Source organism: Punica granatum, chromosome 8 (assembly GCF_007655135.1).
Source record: "Punica granatum isolate Tunisia-2019 chromosome 8, ASM765513v2, whole genome shotgun sequence".
NCBI lineage: Eukaryota > Viridiplantae > Streptophyta > Magnoliopsida > Myrtales > Lythraceae > Punica > Punica granatum.
In genome coordinates, this window is record NC_045134.1 from 25,419,060 (window position 1) to 25,441,189 (window position 22,130).

General features: G+C 36.3%; 2 protein-coding genes across 4 annotated transcripts; both read left to right on the top strand.

Moving 5' to 3' along the window:
• The first annotated feature begins 2,976 nt into the window (after positions 1-2,976).
• On the top strand, positions 2,977-4,799 carry LOC116187360 (transcription factor BEE 1). Its single transcript, XM_031516017.1, has 6 exons — positions 2,977-3,464; positions 3,572-3,703; positions 3,827-3,892; positions 3,984-4,052; positions 4,199-4,276; positions 4,386-4,799. The coding sequence occupies exons 1-6, from the start codon at positions 3,033-3,035 to the stop codon at positions 4,497-4,499; spliced, it is 891 nt and encodes a 296-aa protein (XP_031371877.1). The 5' UTR covers positions 2,977-3,032; the 3' UTR covers positions 4,500-4,799.
• A 10,431-nt stretch (positions 4,800-15,230) lies between these two features.
• LOC116189581 lies at positions 15,231-19,656 on the top strand. 3 transcript variants are annotated; one of them, XM_031519296.1, is made up of 10 exons: positions 15,231-15,482; positions 15,980-16,187; positions 16,279-16,513; positions 16,680-16,849; positions 16,981-17,123; positions 17,225-17,402; positions 17,511-18,102; positions 18,348-18,460; positions 18,576-18,819; positions 18,908-19,656. In XM_031519296.1, exons 2-10 carry the CDS (start codon positions 15,997-15,999, stop codon positions 19,133-19,135), a joined length of 2,094 nt encoding a protein of 697 aa, XP_031375156.1. In that variant the 5' UTR covers positions 15,231-15,482; positions 15,980-15,996; the 3' UTR covers positions 19,136-19,656. The 3 variants fall into 3 exon arrangements, with proteins under 3 accessions (XP_031375156.1, XP_031375157.1, XP_031375158.1); XM_031519297.1 differs by lacking the exon at positions 18,348-18,460 and having other exon boundaries at positions 18,908-19,653; XM_031519298.1 differs by lacking the exon at positions 15,231-15,482 and having other exon boundaries at positions 16,042-16,187; positions 16,268-16,513.
• Positions 19,657-22,130: the final 2,474 nt, after the last annotated feature.

Consider the following 22,130-nt stretch of genomic DNA (forward strand, 5'->3'; position numbering starts at 1 on the left):
CCCTGTCACGTGCCCAACGTACAGCTCACATGTCACTAATGAATCCAAATCAAGTAAATGTCAAATGTCTTTGCATGATTCATTGTTCATATGTACCGTTTTAATTGCACTTCCTCAATTTTCGGAATAACCTATTGTTTACACCCGTTTTTCGCACCTAATGGACGTTACGAGATCGTGACGGACGTGACACTTGGACGAGCTTAGTTGGTCAAATTTTGGGATTAATTAAGGCTTATGACTCCACATTCCCATTGGACACATGAAGAGGCCCGTTTAAAGAGGCAGTCCATGATCGAGCACTTGATGACCCGACTCGAGGATCCACAGCATTACCCGATCGAGACAACCACTGGTGGATTGGTTATTCGAGAAGAAGATTATGGTAATTTCTAGCTTGGTTGATCTGTTCATATTAGCTGACAGCTTTAGCTAAACAAATCTCACAAGGAAAGGATCCAAATTCTTTCCAAGACGAGATTGACACATGAACCTAGATATACATACGGGAAGGATGACGATTCTACATGGCTACTGGGAATTATTTCCTTGGTGAATCAAATCGGACATGAGAATAGCCAAATACACAAGGGAAGGGAACTCACGTAAGGAGATTGCGATGATTTCTTTCCTATGTGAGTTGATGCGTGCATGCAAGGCAAGAGAAGCACAGTCGGTGCCCTTGCTCAACATCTAGAGGTGTTTCCTTGGAGAGAGGATTGCATTTCGTGGAGATTGCTTGGAGATTTGATAAGAAGATTGTCTTAACTTGGCAATTTTCATCTCTTCTTTTCAACTACCTTGTAGCAAAAACCCGCAAACACGGACCTTCAGGGGACCATGATCCTATCCTTCCACGAGAGGCTTTAGGGCTATGACTTCACTTTCGACTGCCTCTAGCCGAGACCTACCTATAAGGAGGCATCACTCGAGTTGAGGCTTCTTAACCGAAGCTCATCCATTCGGCTACAATCAGCCGAGACACATATTCACGAGCCTTCCCTAAGTCATGACCATCATCACTTAGACCGGCTCCCAAGCCGTCTTGATATCACACAGATTGGCTTTCGAGCCGTCTCATATAAGTATTGGGCTAAACATCACACGCACGTCTTAGAGAACTTAAACGGCTTAACCCTTGAAAGTCGTGACATCGTTTGTAACACCTCTACAATCTCCCAACCGACATCATCACACCTCAGCACATCAAAAACCCAATCACTAGCTAATCCTACAGACTCCAGGGACCGTGGTGCAATGCTTTAACCAGATGAGTACGGCGGTGATTTTGCCCTCACTCACATCTTGGAACTGCACCCTGACATGTCTGGCAATCTAAACGCCACACGACAATCGGAGAGTAAATCGCAAATTCCAGGCGAAACACCGATAATGAGGCATTTCAATAAAGAGATATTTGCATACATATGTTGTAGGTTCGAAGCACATAGATATTGTAATCAAACTTACTATAACTCTGCTTATATAGCTGATAATTATAGATATATCGTTTTATATTATTGTCGCATATGTACAATATCCCTCGCTTGAGAATGGAATGACAAATCACGAATGATTATTACTAGGTACGAAGTTTTGCCTTGAAGTTGTCTTCTTCCTTCCTGTAATGAGAATGCGTATGCATGTCTTCACTGAACGCCGACATCTCTTCCTTAAATTTGTCCTGATAAAGGTATTGACTGTTTAATTCACACATTCTATCTTTGTATATTTCGCACAAACACGTTAGTAAGATGGTCCTGCGCAATGTATGAACATTGAAAATCACATTTCTAGTCCAAATGCACGACACAGACATACATATCCAACAGTGGCACATAGTAATCAGCTACAGTATATCCTCAGACAAGATTTTGTTTTTGTGATGATGATCATTAATATTATGGGCTCCTCCTCCTCTTCTTTGGTCCCTCCCCAAGCATTATAGGAGCTTATATTTTTCATTTTACAGTCTGTTACACCATGCGCTACAACAAAACCTTCCTCAACTAACAACTTAAGGAATTACGATTCGCAACTAAGTTTGTAGGAGTTGGTTGACATATAACGTAATAAAAACAACGTGGGATTTCTCGAGTTGTTTCTTCCTCAATACATATCTCGAATTTTCTGGATTGTATCCTTGTTGCAAAGAAAAGAGCCATTGTCTTGATACCAGCTAAGCGAACCCTTAAAAGTTCGTCCATTTCTTGTAGCCTATCATGGCAACATGGTCCTAGCAAAAAGTACTCTTCCCATCTTAGCATTGAAAGACAATTCATATATCCCTCCCTTTTCAAGGAATTAAACCGATTTCGCAGAGTTACAAACCTGTATGAACATACTAGATCCCATTAAAAAAAAATGACCTGTTATAATTGGACTGACTTGAATTAGAATTAGTCAACTGTATAAATTCAAAAGACCTTGAAATCAACGTGAAAGAAAAAATAAATCAATCACTCATACATATACAGTTTGAGATGAGGGCCCCAAAAGTTTATGGAAGGATTGCCCTAATCAGTGGATAATCCCATGAATGAATAAAGATAGCCCCACAAAGGGGACACAACCCCAGAAACTTGAATTGCCACGTGGCTTCTTCATATGTTCATAAGAAGATGACTAAAGGTGCAACGTAGCTGGCAAATGATATTATTTATAATATATGAGTTTGATACTCAATGAAAGTATTTTTTGGTTAGTACAAATGATTGTTCTAGTAGGGATCAATTTCAATTAATAAATTGATAATATCTCGTTATTGATAATATCTCGCGATCGCAGCGAAACAAAATTAAATATATAAAAAAATTTAAAATGAAAGCAAAGAACAGGAGAGAAAGAGAGGGAAGGAAGCCCATTTAGCCATTTTCCATAAGATTTTGAGCATATAAATAGATGGAATCCCATACTCCATAGTGCCAATCTCCTTATCCATAAAAGAAACTCCCTACTTGAGCTGCTGCAAACAACAGCCAGCAACAACAAATATAACAAAAACACATCTCCAAGATCCTCAAAGTCTCTCCATGGCTCATGACTACGCACCGCCATCGATAGGATCGGATTTCCATAACCTCCGAACACCACCGATTCCCAGTTTCCTGGAAATGGATCCAAGCATGGATCACTTTCACTTCACGGATCAGCTGAATAATCCTACACCAACAACCACTATCCTAGACGCATCATCAGTTATCCTCCCTTCAACCTTAAACTTCCAGAATCATCCCATGATTTTCCCTGAGTTTGCGGGAAGCTTGGCGGACACTTTTCCTGGAATAGTGTTCCACCCAGCCGGAGAGCAGGTTCCGGGGCTTGCTCCCCACACGGTGCCAGCGATGGGAAATGATCAGCTCTGCGAGTCGAGAAAGAGGAAGGCTGCTGATGCTTCCGAGAGCAGCTCCGGGGTCTCGTCCCATTCTCCACCTGCTTCTGGTTTGGGGGCTAAGCGGAAGACCGTAAGCCCTCCTTTTCTGGCTTCCGGGATATTTTTGCCGGAAGATATTCCATGGCAGCAGTCAATCGATTGATCTCGTCTCTGATTTCTTCGGTGCAAATGTTGCAGGGCTCGGGAAGATCAAAGAGGATGAAGAACAGTGAGAAAGTAGAAGAACATCAAGAAGAGAAACGAAAGGAAGTGGTCCATGTCAGAGCTCGAAGAGGACAAGCCACTGATAGCCACAGTTTAGCCGAAAGGGTAAACCCACCCGAAAAAAAAAAAATGCTTCAGAAATTAATTTACCATATAATATCTTTTTTTTCCCCATAATCATGAATATAAAATTAACCTTTTTTTCATATTTATTGTTAATGGAAACAGGTGAGAAGAGGGAAAATCAATGAGAGGCTCAGATGCTTGCAAGACATTGTCCCAGGATGTTACAAGGTTAAAACCACATTTTTTTAATTCATTTGTTATATTTAAAATTCTTGTGTTGATTAATCGACTGATCATCAACGATTAACCGATGCTGCAGACGATGGGGTTGGCAGTGATGCTGGATGAGATAATTAACTATGTGCAGTCCTTGCAGAATCAGGTTGAGGTGAGGCAGATGAACAACCTAGATAAATAAATTAATTGACCTTTTTTTTTGGGATAAGTATTAATTGACCATTATTTACTGAGAATTGATTAATTATAAGTTATCCTCCAAAAAGAGGCAATAAATGAATATTTCTGGTGTTTCAGTTCCTATCAATGAAGCTCACAGCAGCAAGTTCATTCTATGACTTCAACTCAGAGTCAGATGCTATTGACAAAATGCAGGTGTGATGAATTAAATATATAACAGCTATATATATGTTCTGCGATGTTATGCATACATATCCAATCGAATCGCGAAAGAAAGGATTTTGATATCGGGTTTCGGGTGCAGAGGGCAATGGCAGGGGAAGCAAAAGAGTTGCAGAGGATGGCTAGAGAAGGGAGCAATGGATCAGGACATCAATCTAATAACTTCCACTCAACATCATCACCATGGCACCCCTAAGGCTGGCTTACTACATCTATGGTTTCCCAATTGCCAATACAAACAGATCAAGAAGAAGAAGATTAATTAGTCTTCAAGATTACATATATATATCTTTTCACACCATGAGAAAGATTCATTCTTGTAACCTTAACCTCATTAATTTGAGGGCATTTGATCATATACAGAAGTAAAAAAGGGGAAAGAACAACTTTAATTGTGTATGGAGTTGCTCGGTCGTGTTATCGGTTTTTACTCGCTAGGTTAAGATTATTAGGCGTGTTTGTCGATATGTTGTATTAATTGAGAAGATTACGTACATGTTTTACTGACTTTGGAAGAATTACACATCCTTCCTTATATATCGGGTTGTTCTTTTGGTATATCAGCAGAAATGTGCCCGAACCTAGTCCCATATAGGTGTCGGGGGCGGACAATAACTACAATTTATAACAGTCACGAAACATTACATTCGGTCTCATCCAAGTATAAAAGAAAAAAAAATGCATAAAGATCATTAAACAATATTTTGATGTGCAGATCGCACTTCGAGCATTTCGTTTCTACAACCAATCAGGGCAAGAAAATTCGTATCGAGGTAACAACTTTGGAAACATATATATATAGCTATATTTCATAATTACTTTATTAAACATCTTAACTAATGTGTTATTATTATTATTAGTATATTGTAGGTCGAATATATATATATATATCTAATTTAATTAGCTTGATTAAGATCAATTAAATAAATAAAAGTCGGAAATCAGACAAGATATCTCCCTAAGCAAAGACCCAAATCGGCCAAAACACTAATGAACATGAAAATGACTTGATTGGACTTGAAATATGTTGTGCTTCATGAATGTTCATTATCGCACAGTGATTGCAGCATGGTCCATATAAATGATTTTTGGACATTCTGAAATGAAATTTCACAGACACACATACATATATATATATATATATCCTTTTATATTCCTTCCCAAATTTTTTTCCCCTTCCCCTTAGCATGCAGTTAAATTGAGAGAGACGTGGCCTTTGTACTTGGCCTCTTTGACCATTTTCGTCCCTTCCTAGACAGAATTCCATCGAGCGCGTCCATACATATATATAATTCAATTTTATGGGGTCATGAGTTGCATCAATTTCCTAATTAATTTGACCTTCTTTATCCCCTTTTCAATTATTTTGTGAAGTAGAAGAATAAAAAGTGGTTATTTAATAAATTGTAAATCAAGATTAATTAAACATATTGTATTAGTTTTCTATTAACTAAAATATATACATGTGCCAGGGGACATCTTTTATATCTCATATGCACGATAATTTTAAATAATTTTTAAATTTGATGATAAGCTAAGAAAAATAATTTAATGCAAAGAAATTGCTTTTTAGTTTCAATATATATTTCATGTCAAGGTCACTGTGTTTTAATTAATTAATTTATTTATTATAAAGAAATACTACTTTAAAAATCCCTTTTCCATGAAGCATCAATGAGTAGCTCCAAATGTTTTGTAGGGTCAGTACCATCTGAATTAATTACAATACATATAATTGTTTTCGAACAACTTGTATAAAATCTCCTATTTGTCGGTAAAATCGACCTCTCTTCTAATTCTATATGCCATAAACATACACCTCTAGTTGTTGTCTGATGCATCTTGCAGTTATAACCAAGAAAAAAACAACATATGCGATCCATGAATAGTTCAAATTCGTATTATTTATTTTGGGTGATCAATTATTTTTAATGTAACTTTGTAATATAGCATGTGTACATGTATATATATTGGAAAATGTACATACGTCCAATGCCCCCCTGGAGAGACCTGAAACTCATCCTGTGTAGACCCAAAGGGCCACCCAAATAATATTGGGGGGACAATGTGCCACTTGATAAATCCATGTCCTAAAAGTTTTGTGGATCCCAATCTTTACATGACAAAGTTTCCAAATTTATTCAAGCGACCTGATGATCAAGTATATACTTTATAATTCAATTCCAATTTTACAATAAGACATGGCAAACTGTACGTCAGAAATAATAGTCAAAATCAATATAAATGCATGATAAAAAAAAAGTTATTAGTGCTATTAAAACAAATGTGTGCATGGTGGGGGAAAGCATAAATTACCTATCCTAAATTCCAATTGCTAAAGAGCATAAAATCTCAAGGATATTGCCAAGTCATGTAGTGAATGATTGGGGTGGTAGAACCCATATATGGAGCACTTGGAATGTATTTTTGGGTTTTTGCCCCCTATTTTATAATTGTTAATGAATTAATTGAGAGGAAAATTGATTAATTAGAAGAAGGCAGACAGGTGCATTGCATCAAAGAAATTGGGAGAAGGAAAAAAGAGAGGACAGCTTGAATGGGCCATAACATGATCTAAAGGAAGATAGGGCAAATGTGGGTACTCCAATATGGCTTCCCTTAAATGATAAGAGGTAATGAACCATCCAAAGCCACTTTTTCTTCGAGTGAAATCTTTTCCTTTGACCCCCTTTTGACCATCTCCCCCTTGCATGTCCCTTGGAGCCAAGTGCATGAACTAGGAGGTGTCGTAGGACCCGACAAACCAAATACATCCTTCAGGTGCTCATGGTGATATGATGGATAAAACCGATCCAATACTAGTAGTCAGTCATCTTAATAATGAAAATCCGTAATTGCACACTCCATTCAAACTTGCTCTATAAGATGACAAGTAAAATACATGTAATATCGATCGGCATGTTTGGTATTAAATTTTTTCAATATGAACTTGGTCCCACGGGAACTAAATGAGGGAAGGGGTCGTATTCGAAATTGAGATTGGGGGTCACACACATATGATATGGATGATTAGGTGAGGTTTGAGAAGAGAACTATTATACCATATTGCCCATAGATGGGGCAAGTTCAAGGATCCCAACAAGCACACCATGGAGAGAGGGCTCATCATCAAGATTCAATCTTCCTTTCCCCCCCTTTCCCTTTGCACTCAAATTCACAATACCAATCATCATTGGGTGTTGGAAGTGGGAGTCAGTAGTTAGCTAGTCAGAAATCTTGTTTGCTAGTCGATCGATACCAATCACTAGGGTTTTGCCCTCTATTGTGTCCCCACACCCCATTGATCGATGTGTGCACCAAGCAGCCATTCGAATTTTGCTTCGTTTTAGCTCGATATATGTGCGATAACCTTATATTTTCTTGTAACCATATCTTAAATTCGTGTTAGTAGTGGCGGTAAATAATCTAACTTACGCAAGATCTGCGTGGAATTCTATGATGGTTGGTGTGCAACATCAACACCAGCGTTCTCAATATGGGACACGTGATTAAAAAAAAAAAACTGCGAGGATCGATCTCTGACTGAAGATGAATGGAGTTGGTGTTGTCCTTAGTTTGCCCTTATATATGAAGTGAGACTCACGTGGTTCACAGCTCGTCAGAAATCTTGCCTCCCTTGTTATATGACATAGCGAAAGATCTACCATTAGCATATCATACAAATTAAGGTTCCTGAATCGATATCATTCAATAATCGTTGCCGCTCCACTGGCTGATTGTGTCATATAAAAGGTTACAACCCCCCATTTTTTGGTAAATAGACGGGGCCGAGATTCAAAGGAATACAACGAGCAAAAGTAAGCTAATAATCACGATAGAGATTGTGTAAGGCTATAACCCTTCGTTATAAAAGAAGTAAAAAGGAAAAAAAAACTATATTTCATTAATAATTAATATAAACTGTCAAAGGTCTATCCAAAAAAATTTAATTTGTCAAAGGAAGAAAATGTGTTGGGCCGACTTACAAGCCCATAAATTCGGCCCTTTTTTACTTCAATTGATGGGCCTGTGCCAAAACCAAGTGCCGAAATCAACTTCTGGGCTTTACGAGTAAGAGAGAGAGTGGAATCCGATGCGCTCACACTCGCGGGTAATTATGCCCGCCACCTGTCATGTAGATGTTTTGATTTTTGAACCTTTAGAGCATTTTCAAAGGGAGTCCCATTTTTGGGTTACAATTTCGACACTAATGTGTGCAACATAGACGTTAACTCATACAAATTGGAACTGTGGAAAAATTGGGGCTATTTTATCCAATGGAAGGGACCATTGGTCCCAAATGATTTTCATATTAAAAAAAAAAAAGAAATCAACATAATTTTTAAATACTTTCTTTTTTATTGTGCAATTTCATTTTTGAGTTGGATAATAGTACAAAATTTTAATTTTTTTGAAATTTTTTATTGATAATTAAATTTCAAATGATAAATTCACGGATAATTTTTTTAAAATACTTTTAAAATTTACATGATTAACAATAACATTGCACAATTTTAAACATTACATTATAAAATAGAGTACATGGTCAATAATATTGCATAATTGAAACATTACATAACTAAAAGTGGTAATCTAGAGAGTATTGTTGAATTGCTAGGAGTGTTCCACCAAGCCCGCCTGTATAGTTGGAACCCTATGGTAACCACTCAGGTACATATTTTTCCATGCTTTCAGGTAATTTTTCTACTGTCAGTGCATGCAGTCAATGATGCCCATCATATCAGGAAAGTCACGGTCCTCTTCCATCTGTAGCAAGCGTTGGACATTGTTTGAGTTAGCTTTTTGCAAGTATTCACTCTCAAGTACCAAAATCACATTTTCAACGAACTTATCGAAGCACTTAATTGCGGTGGTTTGGCCTATCCGCACATAGTTATCAAAAGAATTAGCTGATACTCCGTATGCTAACATACGCATGGCAACTGTGCATTTTTGCTGCTAGGATCAGCGATGTGCACGGATACCGGATATATCCAGAACCGGTCGAAACCTATTCGTTAGGATGGGGTCCGAGTAGCTCGTATTGAAAATATGATGGAATCCGGGTATTAGAATACAGAACCGGTGAAAACCGATTCCGATTTCAATTCTTGCATATAGAGTATCCAAAATCGAAACCGAAATTGAAACCGATACCCGGATGCGAATAATAATTTCCCACATTATATATATATAGTTATATACATATATTCCTATATTTAAAAAATATGGTCACTGATTTAAAATAGATATAAATCTATATTGACATTCTATTTTGCGTGATTAATGATAATGGATGAGATATTTTTAGTTTTATTTAGCGAGACAAAAAAATTTACAGGTTTCAACATGGTACGCGAAACCTGGAGTATAATAGAGGTTTCGAGTAGGTTTCAGTTTCGGGACTCAACAAGTTAAGGTCCGATTCTAAAATATTGAAATATGTTTCTTACAGGATTGGGTTCGAGTATTGTAAAAAAAAAAATTACTCAGACCGCACAAACTAGCGAGGATATGCCTTTTATGCCTGCTGCATTGACCTTTGCTGGAAACTATGTGTTAACACCTAAGAGGGCTTCCACAATGCGAAAGAAGACATGTCTTCTCATTCGGAACCTTCATCGAAAAGTCTCAAGAGGTTCACCAGATTAGGAGAATGAAAGATTGTTGTGAGCAATGTGGAAGAGTGGTGCTCCATATTTATAAGCCTTTTCCCCGAACAACTACTTTGTTAGATATGTTTTTTTTTAACTGCTAGTTTTTTAAACATTTATGGCTTGTTTGTGAGATATGATTTTATCCACAATAAAACAAAATAATTCATACAAAGTCAAAGGGTGGACCTTATTTATACCACTATTTTTTCCACAACAAAATAAAATAACTCATACAAAGTCAAATGATGGATCCTATACATAACCATTTATACCATTTTTTTTCAAAATCAAAATTTAATTTTAAAATCTTATTTTGAAACCAAACGCAACATTAATTTTTGGAAGAACTAGCTTTATAAGAAAAATTTTCAAATGACTAAATTGATTAATAATTTAAAACACGACATTACATTACAGAATTGAAATTTTAGCACATAATTTAGATATAAAAGACAAGCGTTACAGTACAATCAATGCTTAACTTACGATTACTTCGCCATAAATTTCTTTATCAGCTTAGCATGAATCTCTCGTACTTGTTCAGTCATTGTAGAGGTGTCTGCAAAAATGAGTTGCATGTCTTCCTCCTTGAGTTGCATGTGATGCTCCTTTTCCTTGAGATTTTTGAATTCATCTATGTTCCTAGCTATAGAGGACTTCATTGCTTCAATCTCTTCGAGCAAATTTCCAACCTTGGACGCCTCTGATTTTCCTTCACCCTTCATCTTGGCCGATTTGGTGCCTTTTGGACGTTCATATCCTATAATGACTAGTTTCTAACAATTATTTTTTAACGGCTAGTTTTTAACTGTTCAGTTTTTAACATTTACTTTACGGTTAGTTTTGTGAATATTTAATGTGAGGTCCTACACAACCACGCATATATTATATTATATTATGTTTTCTATTGTAGGTGCAATTAAGTGTGTGTGTATATATATAAATACGTGTATATGTCCGATTTTCCACCCATGCTTTTATATTTTTGCTTGTTTATTTTTGTTTTGTTGCTGCTGCTCTGATTGGATAAGAAACACAAAGAGAGCGAGGGAGGGAGGGAAATGGAACTTGTTTTCGTTTGAAGTTACTAGCTGGTTCAATCGATTCTTCTTATGTGAATTAGCTAGGAAGTTAATGGGTGGTGGTCAGGGAAGTTATTTTTTTCATTGTTTCTCATTGAATGATAAACAGAGAAGAATAAGGTGGACTTTAATATGAAAGTGTTTGTGTTGGTTCTTCCTTTGAGAGATAAACCTACTTAGCACCAATAGGTATACTCATGCTATTTTCTTATATCTTTTCCTTAAATAAACTAAAATCTCTTCCGCATTATGCCATGTGACACTATATATATTGATTATTATGCAAACTATCATGATAAAGTAAAAAAAAATTGATAAAAAGATTTTCAGGTCCAGCGGCATTGCTCGGAATATACTCTAGTGTAAAGTAAAAGCCAAAAAGTTCCTTTGCATCATTGGGAAATGGCGCTTGGCAAACACGGACTAGATAGGCGATCGATACTCACAATACTTGGCTTGACCTAGCCTAATTTTATGAGATTTCGAGGCGATTACTTCCGACTGTTTAATCTAAAAAGTTAATATTGTTAGACACAATGTGATTTATGTATTTATTACTCAATATTCCTCTTCATGTGTGGGCTTGAGGCAAACACATACAATGTATTACAACTACGTTCTAATACTATGTGAAACTTTGAGGTACCACTAAAATCTAATATATAAAAGTTAATCTTATTAGGTATACGATTAATAATAACAAAAAGCACAAACTTTTCATATTTTAACTATTCTAGCACGAATTTTTTTCTTAATCTAAAAATATACAAACTTTCGATTTGATAATAATTATAGCATGGCATCAAATTTTTCATTAATTTGGACGAAAATTGCTGACATGCAGGTTGAGTATGACCCACCATATTTTTAATAATAAAATTATTTTAGAAAAAGAATTTTTTTTTTTAAAAAAAGCAAAATCAGGAAGGATAGGCAGTGACCGGCTGTGGAGGCCTCTTTGGGTTATCCCAATTCCAGGAGTGAGGGCCTCGATTCCGCCCAACATTGTCGCCCTCTATGACTGGCGACGAGGCTTGGCTGTCGGTTACCAACCTTCCTCCCCGATTTTGCTTTCTTTTTTTTTCTTTTTAAATTTCTAAAATATTTTTATTATTAAAAAATATAGTGGATCCCACTCAACTTACACGTCAGCATTTTTCGTCCAAATTAACAAGAAATTGATATCGTACTAGAATTATTATCAAATCGAAAAAATTTATACATTTTTAGGTTAAGAAAAAAAGTACGTGGTAAAACTATTAAAATGTGAAAAATTTATTATTAACCTTAGGTATAATATGATTTATGTATTTACTACTCAATAAGTTTCACCCAGTCGAAACACCTTCGTAATCTGCTATGGTAATTAAGCTTAATTACCAAAACAATACATAATTAAAGATTTATCTCGATGAGCGGAGATACTGCCGGGGGACAATTTCTTTTGTTTTTTTTTCCCGAAAGGTCTATCAAAATCATTGTTGATTAACTTCCAAAGTGCACGAAATGTGTTGGTGCAATTTTAGTGTAAGATAATGAATTGCGGATGTGTATCTCGAGAGGAAGAAATTTATTAGCTACTGATACAACTTAAACTCTTGTTTATCATGGATAAATGTCAACCTATCAAATTTAACAAATAACACAACAATAACAAACAATATGTTAAAATTTCTCCATGACTTCATTAGCTTGCCACCTGTCTAAACTTTTTCATTTTTCATTCAATCATCACCAAGTTTTTTTATTTCCAAAATTTTCAACAAACTTTCATTTTTTTCATTTTTATCCTTCATAAATCATACGACCTTACTTAATATATATATATATATATATATATATATGGTTTCATAATATGCTTCATTGAAACAATGAAAAGTGAAATGTATTTTCCAGGAGACCACTTATCGTGTCATTAAGTTTCCGTCACTTTCTTCCTTTTTTATTCAAAATGCTTACGTATCTATTATTTTCACGTGAAATCACAGTTGAGTGAAAAAATAAAAGGTTCTCTATTTCCACAAATTCATAGTGCGACAGAAATAAGGAAGATGGCTCTTCTTATTTCAAATATAATTATGAATTGAAACTTAATCCACTTCACCTGCATCATTTATTTTCTATTCCACATTTTCTAATGCAAATTTTATATAAAGGGTCAATTAATTACAGGATAAAAGGTTTTTTTTATATAAATCTATAGACATATATTCTTATCTGTCATATTTTTAAAATTTTTCATTTTTATATATAGTTTTTTTTTTTCATTTTCATTCGCAATATTTTATTTATCATGAACAAGTAGAAAAAACTACAAGGCACAAAAGCCTCAGTAAACTAGTTTCACAGGCTCTCAAATCCAAAATATATTTTAGTAAATCCTTACAAATTACATTAATTAATGGCATAGTATTAGCTAAAAAATGTCTCGTATGAATATCATATTATTACTTAATCTAAGAGCAAATTGTAATATCATATGAATAGCGTCATATTAGCTAAAAAATGTCAATCATTTTTATCTCATATTTATGTTATTATTTTTCATTTATTTTTTCCCTTTAGTATATTATCCATGATAACTTCTAAATTTATGATTATATAGTAAACAATCATAAAATTGTCTCCTATATCATCTCTCTATTTTTTTTAATATGCATCCTAGTATTCAGAAGTTTAACGGGCACCGATTAATCCAATTCCAGCTGGATCGACCGACTGAGGAGTAAAACTATCATAACCATGAATTTTCTCTGTACATAAGACTCCATTCCGAGACCTTATTTAAGAAAAACAAATACCAAACTAATTGAACCAACTCATGTCGGTTCTTTCATTTTTTTTGTGAACCTTGATATCTGGAAGGCAAATGACTCCCGACTAATCCAATCGAATTGGGTCAGCCCACTAAGGGGTAAAGCTCTCCCAATGTGGATTTTCTCCATTCACAATATTTGAACTCGAGACCTTATTTAAGGGAAGCATGCACTAAACCACTTAAACCAACTCACGTTGGTCGGATCTTTTGTTTTTTGAAGCTAATTACTTTAATAATGGAATTGAATTTTCTTTATTGCATTTGTTATACACTAAATTAGCATGAAAACATAATTATATCAGGATAGTTGTTTGCTCCTTCTCGCAGTAAAGCGCGAGTGATGCCCTAGTATTGTTTGTGATCTTATTTTATAATCGAAATTGATAGGGACTCAGGAGATCAAGATCATGCACCCTGAATACATTAATTGATGATTTTATTTTTGGGACTAATCAGGTGAGTGTTTTATTCCACAGTAGAATAAGACTATTTTAGATTTGCTTTTATATGAATAGACTATTTGATCAAAATTAGTGGAATTGAGTAAGAGGATCTCGGTGTTGTGCTTGTTAAGAATTAAGGTAAATGAGTTATGTTGCTTTTGATGTGATGATAGTATTGTTTGATAATAGTCATGAGACTGCTCGATCCGGCTGATTATAAAAAGGGCTTGATAGACTATTGGACCCGACGAAATATAAATAGGAAATTGATTGGCTGTTGATCCCCAAAGGATAAAAATAGGGCATTGATTGGTCGTTGGACTGGTGAAATATTAATAGGAGCCTGATCGGCTACTGATTCGTAAGAATACAAATAGGGCACTAATCGGTCATTGGAACTTGACGGAATATAAATAGGGGTCTGACCGACCGATGAACTATAAATATAGGCTTGATCGATCGTTGGACCGACATAATATAAATAAGGGCTTAATTGGTCCCTTACCCGACGGAATACAAATAGGGTAATGATCGGTCATTGGATCCTACGAAATACAAATAGGGGTCTGATTTGTCATTCATGAAATTTTTTTAGAATCATTTTAATCTTTTATTTTTATGTGAAATACATTCATTTTACAGTTCTCAATTTTCTTGGAAAATTTTCTATGAAAAGTGACGAATTCTCCACAAGCAAACGGCCCAAATGTACTCCAGTACAGCCAATAGCAGAAGAACACGTGTCGAAGATCCGGGGGTGTTATTCCACCAAATTCCCACCGTTTAACAAGAAAATGGAAAATAACTCACCGATGAAGAAAATAAAATATTTGGATATCGAAGACGACGAGGAGAGTCCGTGACGACTGATGTGATGATCTCTCCCTCCCTCCCTCCCCCCCCCCCCCCCCCCCCCCCCCCCCCCCCCCCCCCCCCCTCCAATCTCCCTGCGTCACCTCTCTTCCCCTCTCTCTCTCTTTCTGCGCGTGGAAAGCTCTTCTTTGAGGTTCGATAGACCCCAAATCAAGGCGACGGCATATTGAATGCCCACTTCAGAAGCTGCTGCCTTCGGAAGCTTACCCACCACTTCTGCTGTTGCCGTGGCAGCACACGGCATTTAATTCTCGGAAAATTCGCGAAATGGGTTGGCGGTGAAGTCTCTTCTTTGCATAATATCGGGTGGGTATCCAAAAAGGTGTCGACTTTACTAAGAACTGGAATTGGGTAGGAGCAATAAGCTGAGGTAGTTGGGCCGTTTGCCCTTTTGAGGTTATGACAGAATTCCGCTCTATCGTCTCGCAATTGCGCTTTTTGATACTTGAGATTTCTGATGAGTTTAGTGTTGACTAAGCTGATGGATGAAGTGTCCCAGATCATGTGATTTCCAGCATAATGTTGTTGGGACAGTTGATGTGTTTGTTGTGTGATCATCTGAATTGGTTGTTTGGTATCGGGATTTGCTTCAAGAAAAGAAAAATATTCAGAGATTGTGGCACTTTTTTAGGCAATTTCTTCTTGGTTTTTATCGGACTTCAAGAGATGGGTTTTATCGAAATCTTGATTCTTCATATTCTTGAAGTGGTTTGCCTGAGAGCTAAGGTTTCTGCCTGTAGCTTGGGTGATTGATTACTAATAGGGGAATTGGCCTGTGGGTTTTCATGTTTTTGATGGTGTAGTGGGGGATAACTTTGAGATGGCGGTGGCGAGCAAGACAAGGAACATGCTTGAGGGTCTTGTGAGAGATAGCTCCTTTAAATGGTTGCTGGGGAGCCGGGCTTCGTTTGATGAAGAATTTGAGGAGATGGGAAGGTCTCCATCTGCTCAGAAGAATTGGATACCGGAGCTCTCTACAGTTGCAAATATAGTCGTTCGTAGATGCTCAAAGTAAGCATAATTGGTTACGCTGTATTTCCACTGTTCTTTTGAAGAAGAAATATAATCAAGTTGATTTGTAACTGTGACAGCTATGGTGCAGGATCCTTGAAATGCCAACAAGTGAGCTTCAGGAGAGCTTTAACAGAGAGGCATCAGACTCCATAAAACATCCTTCAGTGTATGCAAGAAACTTTCTGGAGTATTGTTGCTTTAGGGCTTTAGCTCTTTCTATCCAAGCAAGTGGCCATCTCAGTGATAAAAGGTTCAGGCGCCTGACCTATGATATGATGGTAGCTTGGGAGACTCCCACTGCAGCTAATCAACCTGTAGTCAATGTCAGTTTCTGTTTTCTTTTACTGCTATTAAAATTATGGTCAATTAGCACTATTAAGGAGACATGAGAGTCAGTTTTGGGAATACAAATGTAGATTACACATGCTCTAATGATAATTTGAGATTACACATGCTCTAATGATAATTTGTGTCCTTGTCATTTTGCAGATGGATGAGGATGTTTCAGTTGGAGTAGAGGCTTTCTCTCGCGTAGCCCCTGCGGTTCCTCTTATTGCAAATGTGGTTGTTAGTGAGAACCTGTTTGAGGTTCTTACTGCTTCAACTGGTGGGAGGCTTCATTTTTTTGTCTACGATAAGTACATTACGGGCTTGGAGAGGTATAATTCGTTCCTTACATTTCTCGTTTGAGGTTCCTCTTCTTCAGCAATGCTCAACTCTTTCTTTCTGTGAAGCTACACAGAAAATCATTAAGGGGCTTTTAATATGTTTTCTTCTTTTTTCTTTATAGAGCCATAAAAAGACTAAAGGCCCAGACTGAGTCATCCCTCCTTTCAGCGTCACGGTTGTCTAAAGGTGAGCAGATCCTCGAAGTAGATGGAACTGTCACCACTCAACCCGTTCTTGAACATGTTGGCATGTCTACATGGCCCGGTTAGCACCTGAACCAATATCCTTTTGAGTTGAGCTTCCCAGACTGTCTTCCTATAATGTAGCATTGCCATTCTTGTCTATTGTTGTATGTTCTCCTGCAGGAAGGTTGATTTTGACGGATCACGCACTTTATTTTGAAGCTCTCCGAGTCGTATCTTATGACAAACCAAAGAGATATGACTTATCAGAAGACTTGAAACAGATCGTCAAACCGGAATTAACTGGACCATGGGGAACTCGATTGTTTGACAAGGCAGTGCTATATAAATCAATTTCCTTGTAAGGCTGAATTTGTATATTTGCATCCCAATGATATTAACACTCTTCTTATCGATTCCTTTTATCGTTTTGCTGCATGGAGTTAAGTTTTGCTCGTCTTAATTGTAGATCCGAACCGGTTGTCGTTGAGTTTCCCGAGCTTAAAGGACATGGACGACGTGATTATTGGTTGGCAATAATCAGAGAGATCTTATATGCACATAGGTTCATAAACAAGTTCCAGATTAAAGGAATGGAACGGAATGAGGCCCTCTCAAAGGCTGTTCTCGGAATCCTGCGAGTACAAGCCCTGCAGGAAATTACATCCACAGCCCCTCTTAAATGTGAAACTCTTCTCATGTTCAACCTTTGTGACCAACTCCCAGGTGGCGACCTGATACTTGAGGCACTTGCGAACATGTCATCTTCTCAATTGGATAGGACTAATAGTCCAAGGAGTGTTGATGGGAGTGGAATGCACTCAGTTTCATCCCTTGCAATGGTTTCAAACTTAGGGTTTGTGTTCGGAGGGAGTAGTAGTAGCTTGAGTAGTCCTAGTGAAGGAGGACTGGTTCTTGGAGAGATTGCCGTTGGGCAACTGACCTCTCTAGAGAGGGCAATTAAGGAATCAAGAAATAGTTATAAAAAGGTGGCGGTGGCCCAAGCAACAGTTGATGGAGTCAAAGTGGATGGGATTGACACCAACATGGCGGTGATGAAGGTATGGCTTGTATTTGTTGGAGATGTTACTTCTTAAACCCCACCCCATTCCCCCCCTTCCCCCCCGGCCCCCCGCTCTACTAACGTATGCTTTGTTTAAATAGCCATTTGTGTTAACCATGACTTAGGTTCAGGACTAAAGACCGGAAGCTGTTGTATACCTCATTTAATGATGCTGAAGTTCTACATACTGTTCAACATATCCTGTTTGAATTTCAAGACACCTTAATTTTTACATGCTTGCAGGAACTACTCCTTCCTCTTACTGAGATTGGAAACTGGCTTCTGTCTCTGTTTTCTTGGGATGATCCTTTAAAGTCCTTAATGTTTTGTTTGGTAGGCGCTTTTATCATCTACAGGTACTAACCATTGTAGAAATTTTACTCCATAATTGTTCATCGCCCCCAAAGATGAAGTTTCCATCTTTTGCAAAATCAGACTAGTTATTTAACATTTTAGCTTACTTTCCCGCAGGGGGCTTCTTGGTTATGCAGTTGCTCTTATGTGCATCTTCATAGCAGTTTTTATGGTCCTCACGAAGTATTTGAACCAAGAGAAGGATGCACAAAAGGTCAAGGTAATAGCCCCTCCACCAATGAACACCATGGAGCAGCTTCTCGCTGTTCAAACCGCAATCTCTCAGGCAGAAGGCTTCATTCAAGATGGGAACATCGTCCTGCTAAAACTACGCGCCCTCATGATGTCCATTTATCCACGGGTATTCCCCCTTTCTTATAACACCAAACAGCGTCTTGTTTTGCTCCATATCCATAACAGTCACGATTAACATTTCTGCATTCTAATAGGCGAGCGAGAAACTCGCAGTTACTCTGTTGGTCTCGGCCCTTGTTCTCGCATTTCTACCCTCAAAATATATCATGCTCATGGTGTTTTTGGAGGCATTCACGAGATATTCCCCCCCAAGGAGGGCGAGCACAGAGAGGTGGATGAGGAGGTTGAGGGAGTGGTGGTTCAGCATACCCGCTGCCCCCGTGGTTCTTGAAAGAGAAAACGATGACAGGAAAAGGAAATGACGAGAAGAGGTTCGTTTGATGTACAATTGTAAAGCAAAGTAAGAATTCTTTCCTTGTCCTCTGGGGAAAAACCGAAAACAGGTAAATAAGTAAATACATGTTTGTACATGATTTTGAGATCGAGAAAAATACAATGTGAAATGACAGAGGAATGGTATGATAGTGATTTGCCATGGGGGTTTGATTCTTTGTCTGCAATTTCTAGTAAGTGCAATTGTGGTCCAAGCAGTAGGATGCACTAAAATTAGTGCTTCCAGCATTGAGAGAGACATATTTTGTCCCTGTCACCGTTTTCCAGGCATCAGAGGAAAAAAACCTTCCATTCGGCAGCATGACATAACGTATGGTCTAAGCCGTTTGCATTTCGGGTAACGCGAAATCCGTCCCGAAGGGAGCGCGTTCTGGTCTGCCTTCTCTGTAGTTCCACAAACTTATTTAAGTCTTTCTTGGATGTACTATGTTTACTGATGTTGTACCTGTAGCAGAATGCCTTGTTATTTGATATTCATTGTTTCACTGAAGGCAACATCACGAGTGTGCTTGTTTTCTCCTGTGATTACACCGGTGCTATGAAGGGGTTGAACGCTGCTCTAGCATTGAAGCTCTGGATCATTGATCTAATAAACCGATCTGGAGTTGTGCATCAAACGATGCGCGCTTTCTGCATGCTTCGAAACATAAATGTATCGGTACGAGTTCTCAAAGGTGGTCCAACCATTTCCCGGGTTGAAGATGTACGAAAGACGATATGGAACGGAATACAAGGGTTGGGGATGTACGGGCGATGGACAAAGCATTATGGCCGAAGGGGCCAAAGGCTCTAATCATCCGGTCTGGACCACAAGACCTGACCGGTCTCCGAGGTTTCGCATTTTGACGGAGTTCCCAATGGGCCCAAACTGCCATCGAAACAAATTTTGAACTTTTTTTTTCAGAGTTTATGTACATCGACACAATCTATATATATATATAAACAAGGGCTTGAGCTAGCCTCTCGCACCATCACATGTTTTAAAACTTAAATTGAATTTCCTCATGTTATCGTATAAATTATACTAAGGAGATTATTATTATATTTATTATTAAAGAAATATTCTCATATAGATGGTCCTAATTAAATTTATACTCATAATGTAATCGAAAAATATATTTATAATGTTTTCTTATTTAATTATCAAGGAAAGTGGATATATAGTGAAATATCCAATATATACGGATTCCGTTTGTTAATATATATATATATATATATAGAAATACTTTAATAGATAGGAAGAAAATTGTAGTATTTATAGTTATACTAGGAACATTTTCTTATTATTTAATTATTAAGAAAAGTGGATATATACTGAAATATACAATATATATATATATGCCGTTTGTTAATATATATATATATATATATTATGTAAATTACAGTGGAATATTTTAATTGATAGGAAGAGAATTTTCGCATTTAATTTTTAAGAAAGCATGTATATTTTATAAAATTATTAAATTATAGAGAAAAATTCGAAATATGCACAATGTAATATGTTTATTGATTTGAGGTTGAGAATGAAATAGTTCATATATGGTGTGTTTCTACTATTTTCTCTTAATTTATGGTATAAAATCCTATTAACTGTGAAAATATATATATATATATATATATATAAAACTACAAGTTCTGTATTCTGTTTCCTCCCCTTCTTGCTCTTTCTTTACGGTTTTCTCTCCCTTCAAACTCTATTACTTTCTTATAATTCAAAGGTTATGCTTACAAGCAGTTTAAGCTGTCGTTTTATTTAGATGAGTAATCGCATTTAAATTGAAAAAAAGTTGCATAGATTTATTTATTTTTCATCTAAATTCATGTAGTTAAGTTTGTATTGTTTGAAGAACAATTCATAATTTTTACCCATGAATATTTTTTATCATTAGTTATTGCTATACCGGTTATTACATAAACTAATATGACAAAGTAAAAGTTTGATAGAGAAATAATTCAACCTGCAGCATCGCACGAGTTTTTCTAGTATATAATAAAAACACTACCCATTCAGATTTTATAAAAAAAATCATATGTAAATGGAATAGAACGTTATTTTAAATAAAAACTAGAGAATCCAAAAATTGAATGTATATCTTTTAATAGATAGCAATAGCAAATCATGTAAGATTATATTTACCTTTCAAAACAACAAATTCTATTCTATATATTTTATAGATAAGGATAAGATTTTACTTTTCAAAAAATATAAATAAGATCTTATATCTTATATATATATATATTATGTATAATACGTTATATATAGGAAGCACAACACGATTCGACTCTTAAAAATTACTACTATCATTTTATATATATATATTATGTATAATACGTTATAAATAGGAAGCACAACATGATTCGACTATTAAAATTTACAACTATCGCTAGATGTGAGCTCTAAAAATGCATGTCTATCATTAGATATAAAGGTGAGTTGTTCTCTTTTTTTTTTTTGGGTTTTCATTCACTTTTGATTATTGATCTCAATATGAAAATCGAGACCTACCAATCTCAATTTTTTAGTACATTTACCATTACACGTGAAGGTGAGTTATTCAATTTGTTTTAGTTTTCATTCATTTTTCATTCTTCATATGAATATGAAAACGGACCTACCAATCTCAAATTTTCCATCTTTTCTGCACTAACTTGTAAGTTCTCTATGGAAATTGCTTGTCTTTATCATCTTTTTGTGTTTCGCTTGCTATATTATTGATTACTGATGGTTCTTCAATAAGTGTTGTCCATATTCTTTTTTCTAATAGTTGATTAGTAGTTTCTTAGTCTTATATTACTTTTTCACTTTCATCTTATCACGTTATGATTTTTTTTAAATTTTTTATTCACAATAATTTCTTTCCATATTGGTGAATCTATACTGTACAAAGCACGGACTTTACGATTAATATATGTACTACAAACATTACTGAAATTTTCGCTCGCGGAACTAACCCTCCAAATTAG

Coding starts and splice junctions, on each gene's coding strand:
- LOC116189581 (XM_031519296.1), top strand. CDS start 15,997: ATGGCGGTGGCGAGCAAGACAAGGAACATGCTTGAGGGTCTTGTGAGA. Junction 17,124..17,224: donor TGGCATGTCTACATGGCCCG/GTTAGCACCTGA, acceptor GTTCTCCTGCAG/GAAGGTTGATTTTGACGGAT. Junction 18,103..18,347: donor CCAACATGGCGGTGATGAAG/GTATGGCTTGTA, acceptor ACATGCTTGCAG/GAACTACTCCTTCCTCTTAC.
- LOC116187360 (XM_031516017.1), top strand. CDS start 3,033: ATGGCTCATGACTACGCACCGCCATCGATAGGATCGGATTTCCATAAC. Junction 3,465..3,571: donor TGGGGGCTAAGCGGAAGACC/GTAAGCCCTCCT, acceptor CAAATGTTGCAG/GGCTCGGGAAGATCAAAGAG. Junction 3,893..3,983: donor TTGTCCCAGGATGTTACAAG/GTTAAAACCACA, acceptor CCGATGCTGCAG/ACGATGGGGTTGGCAGTGAT.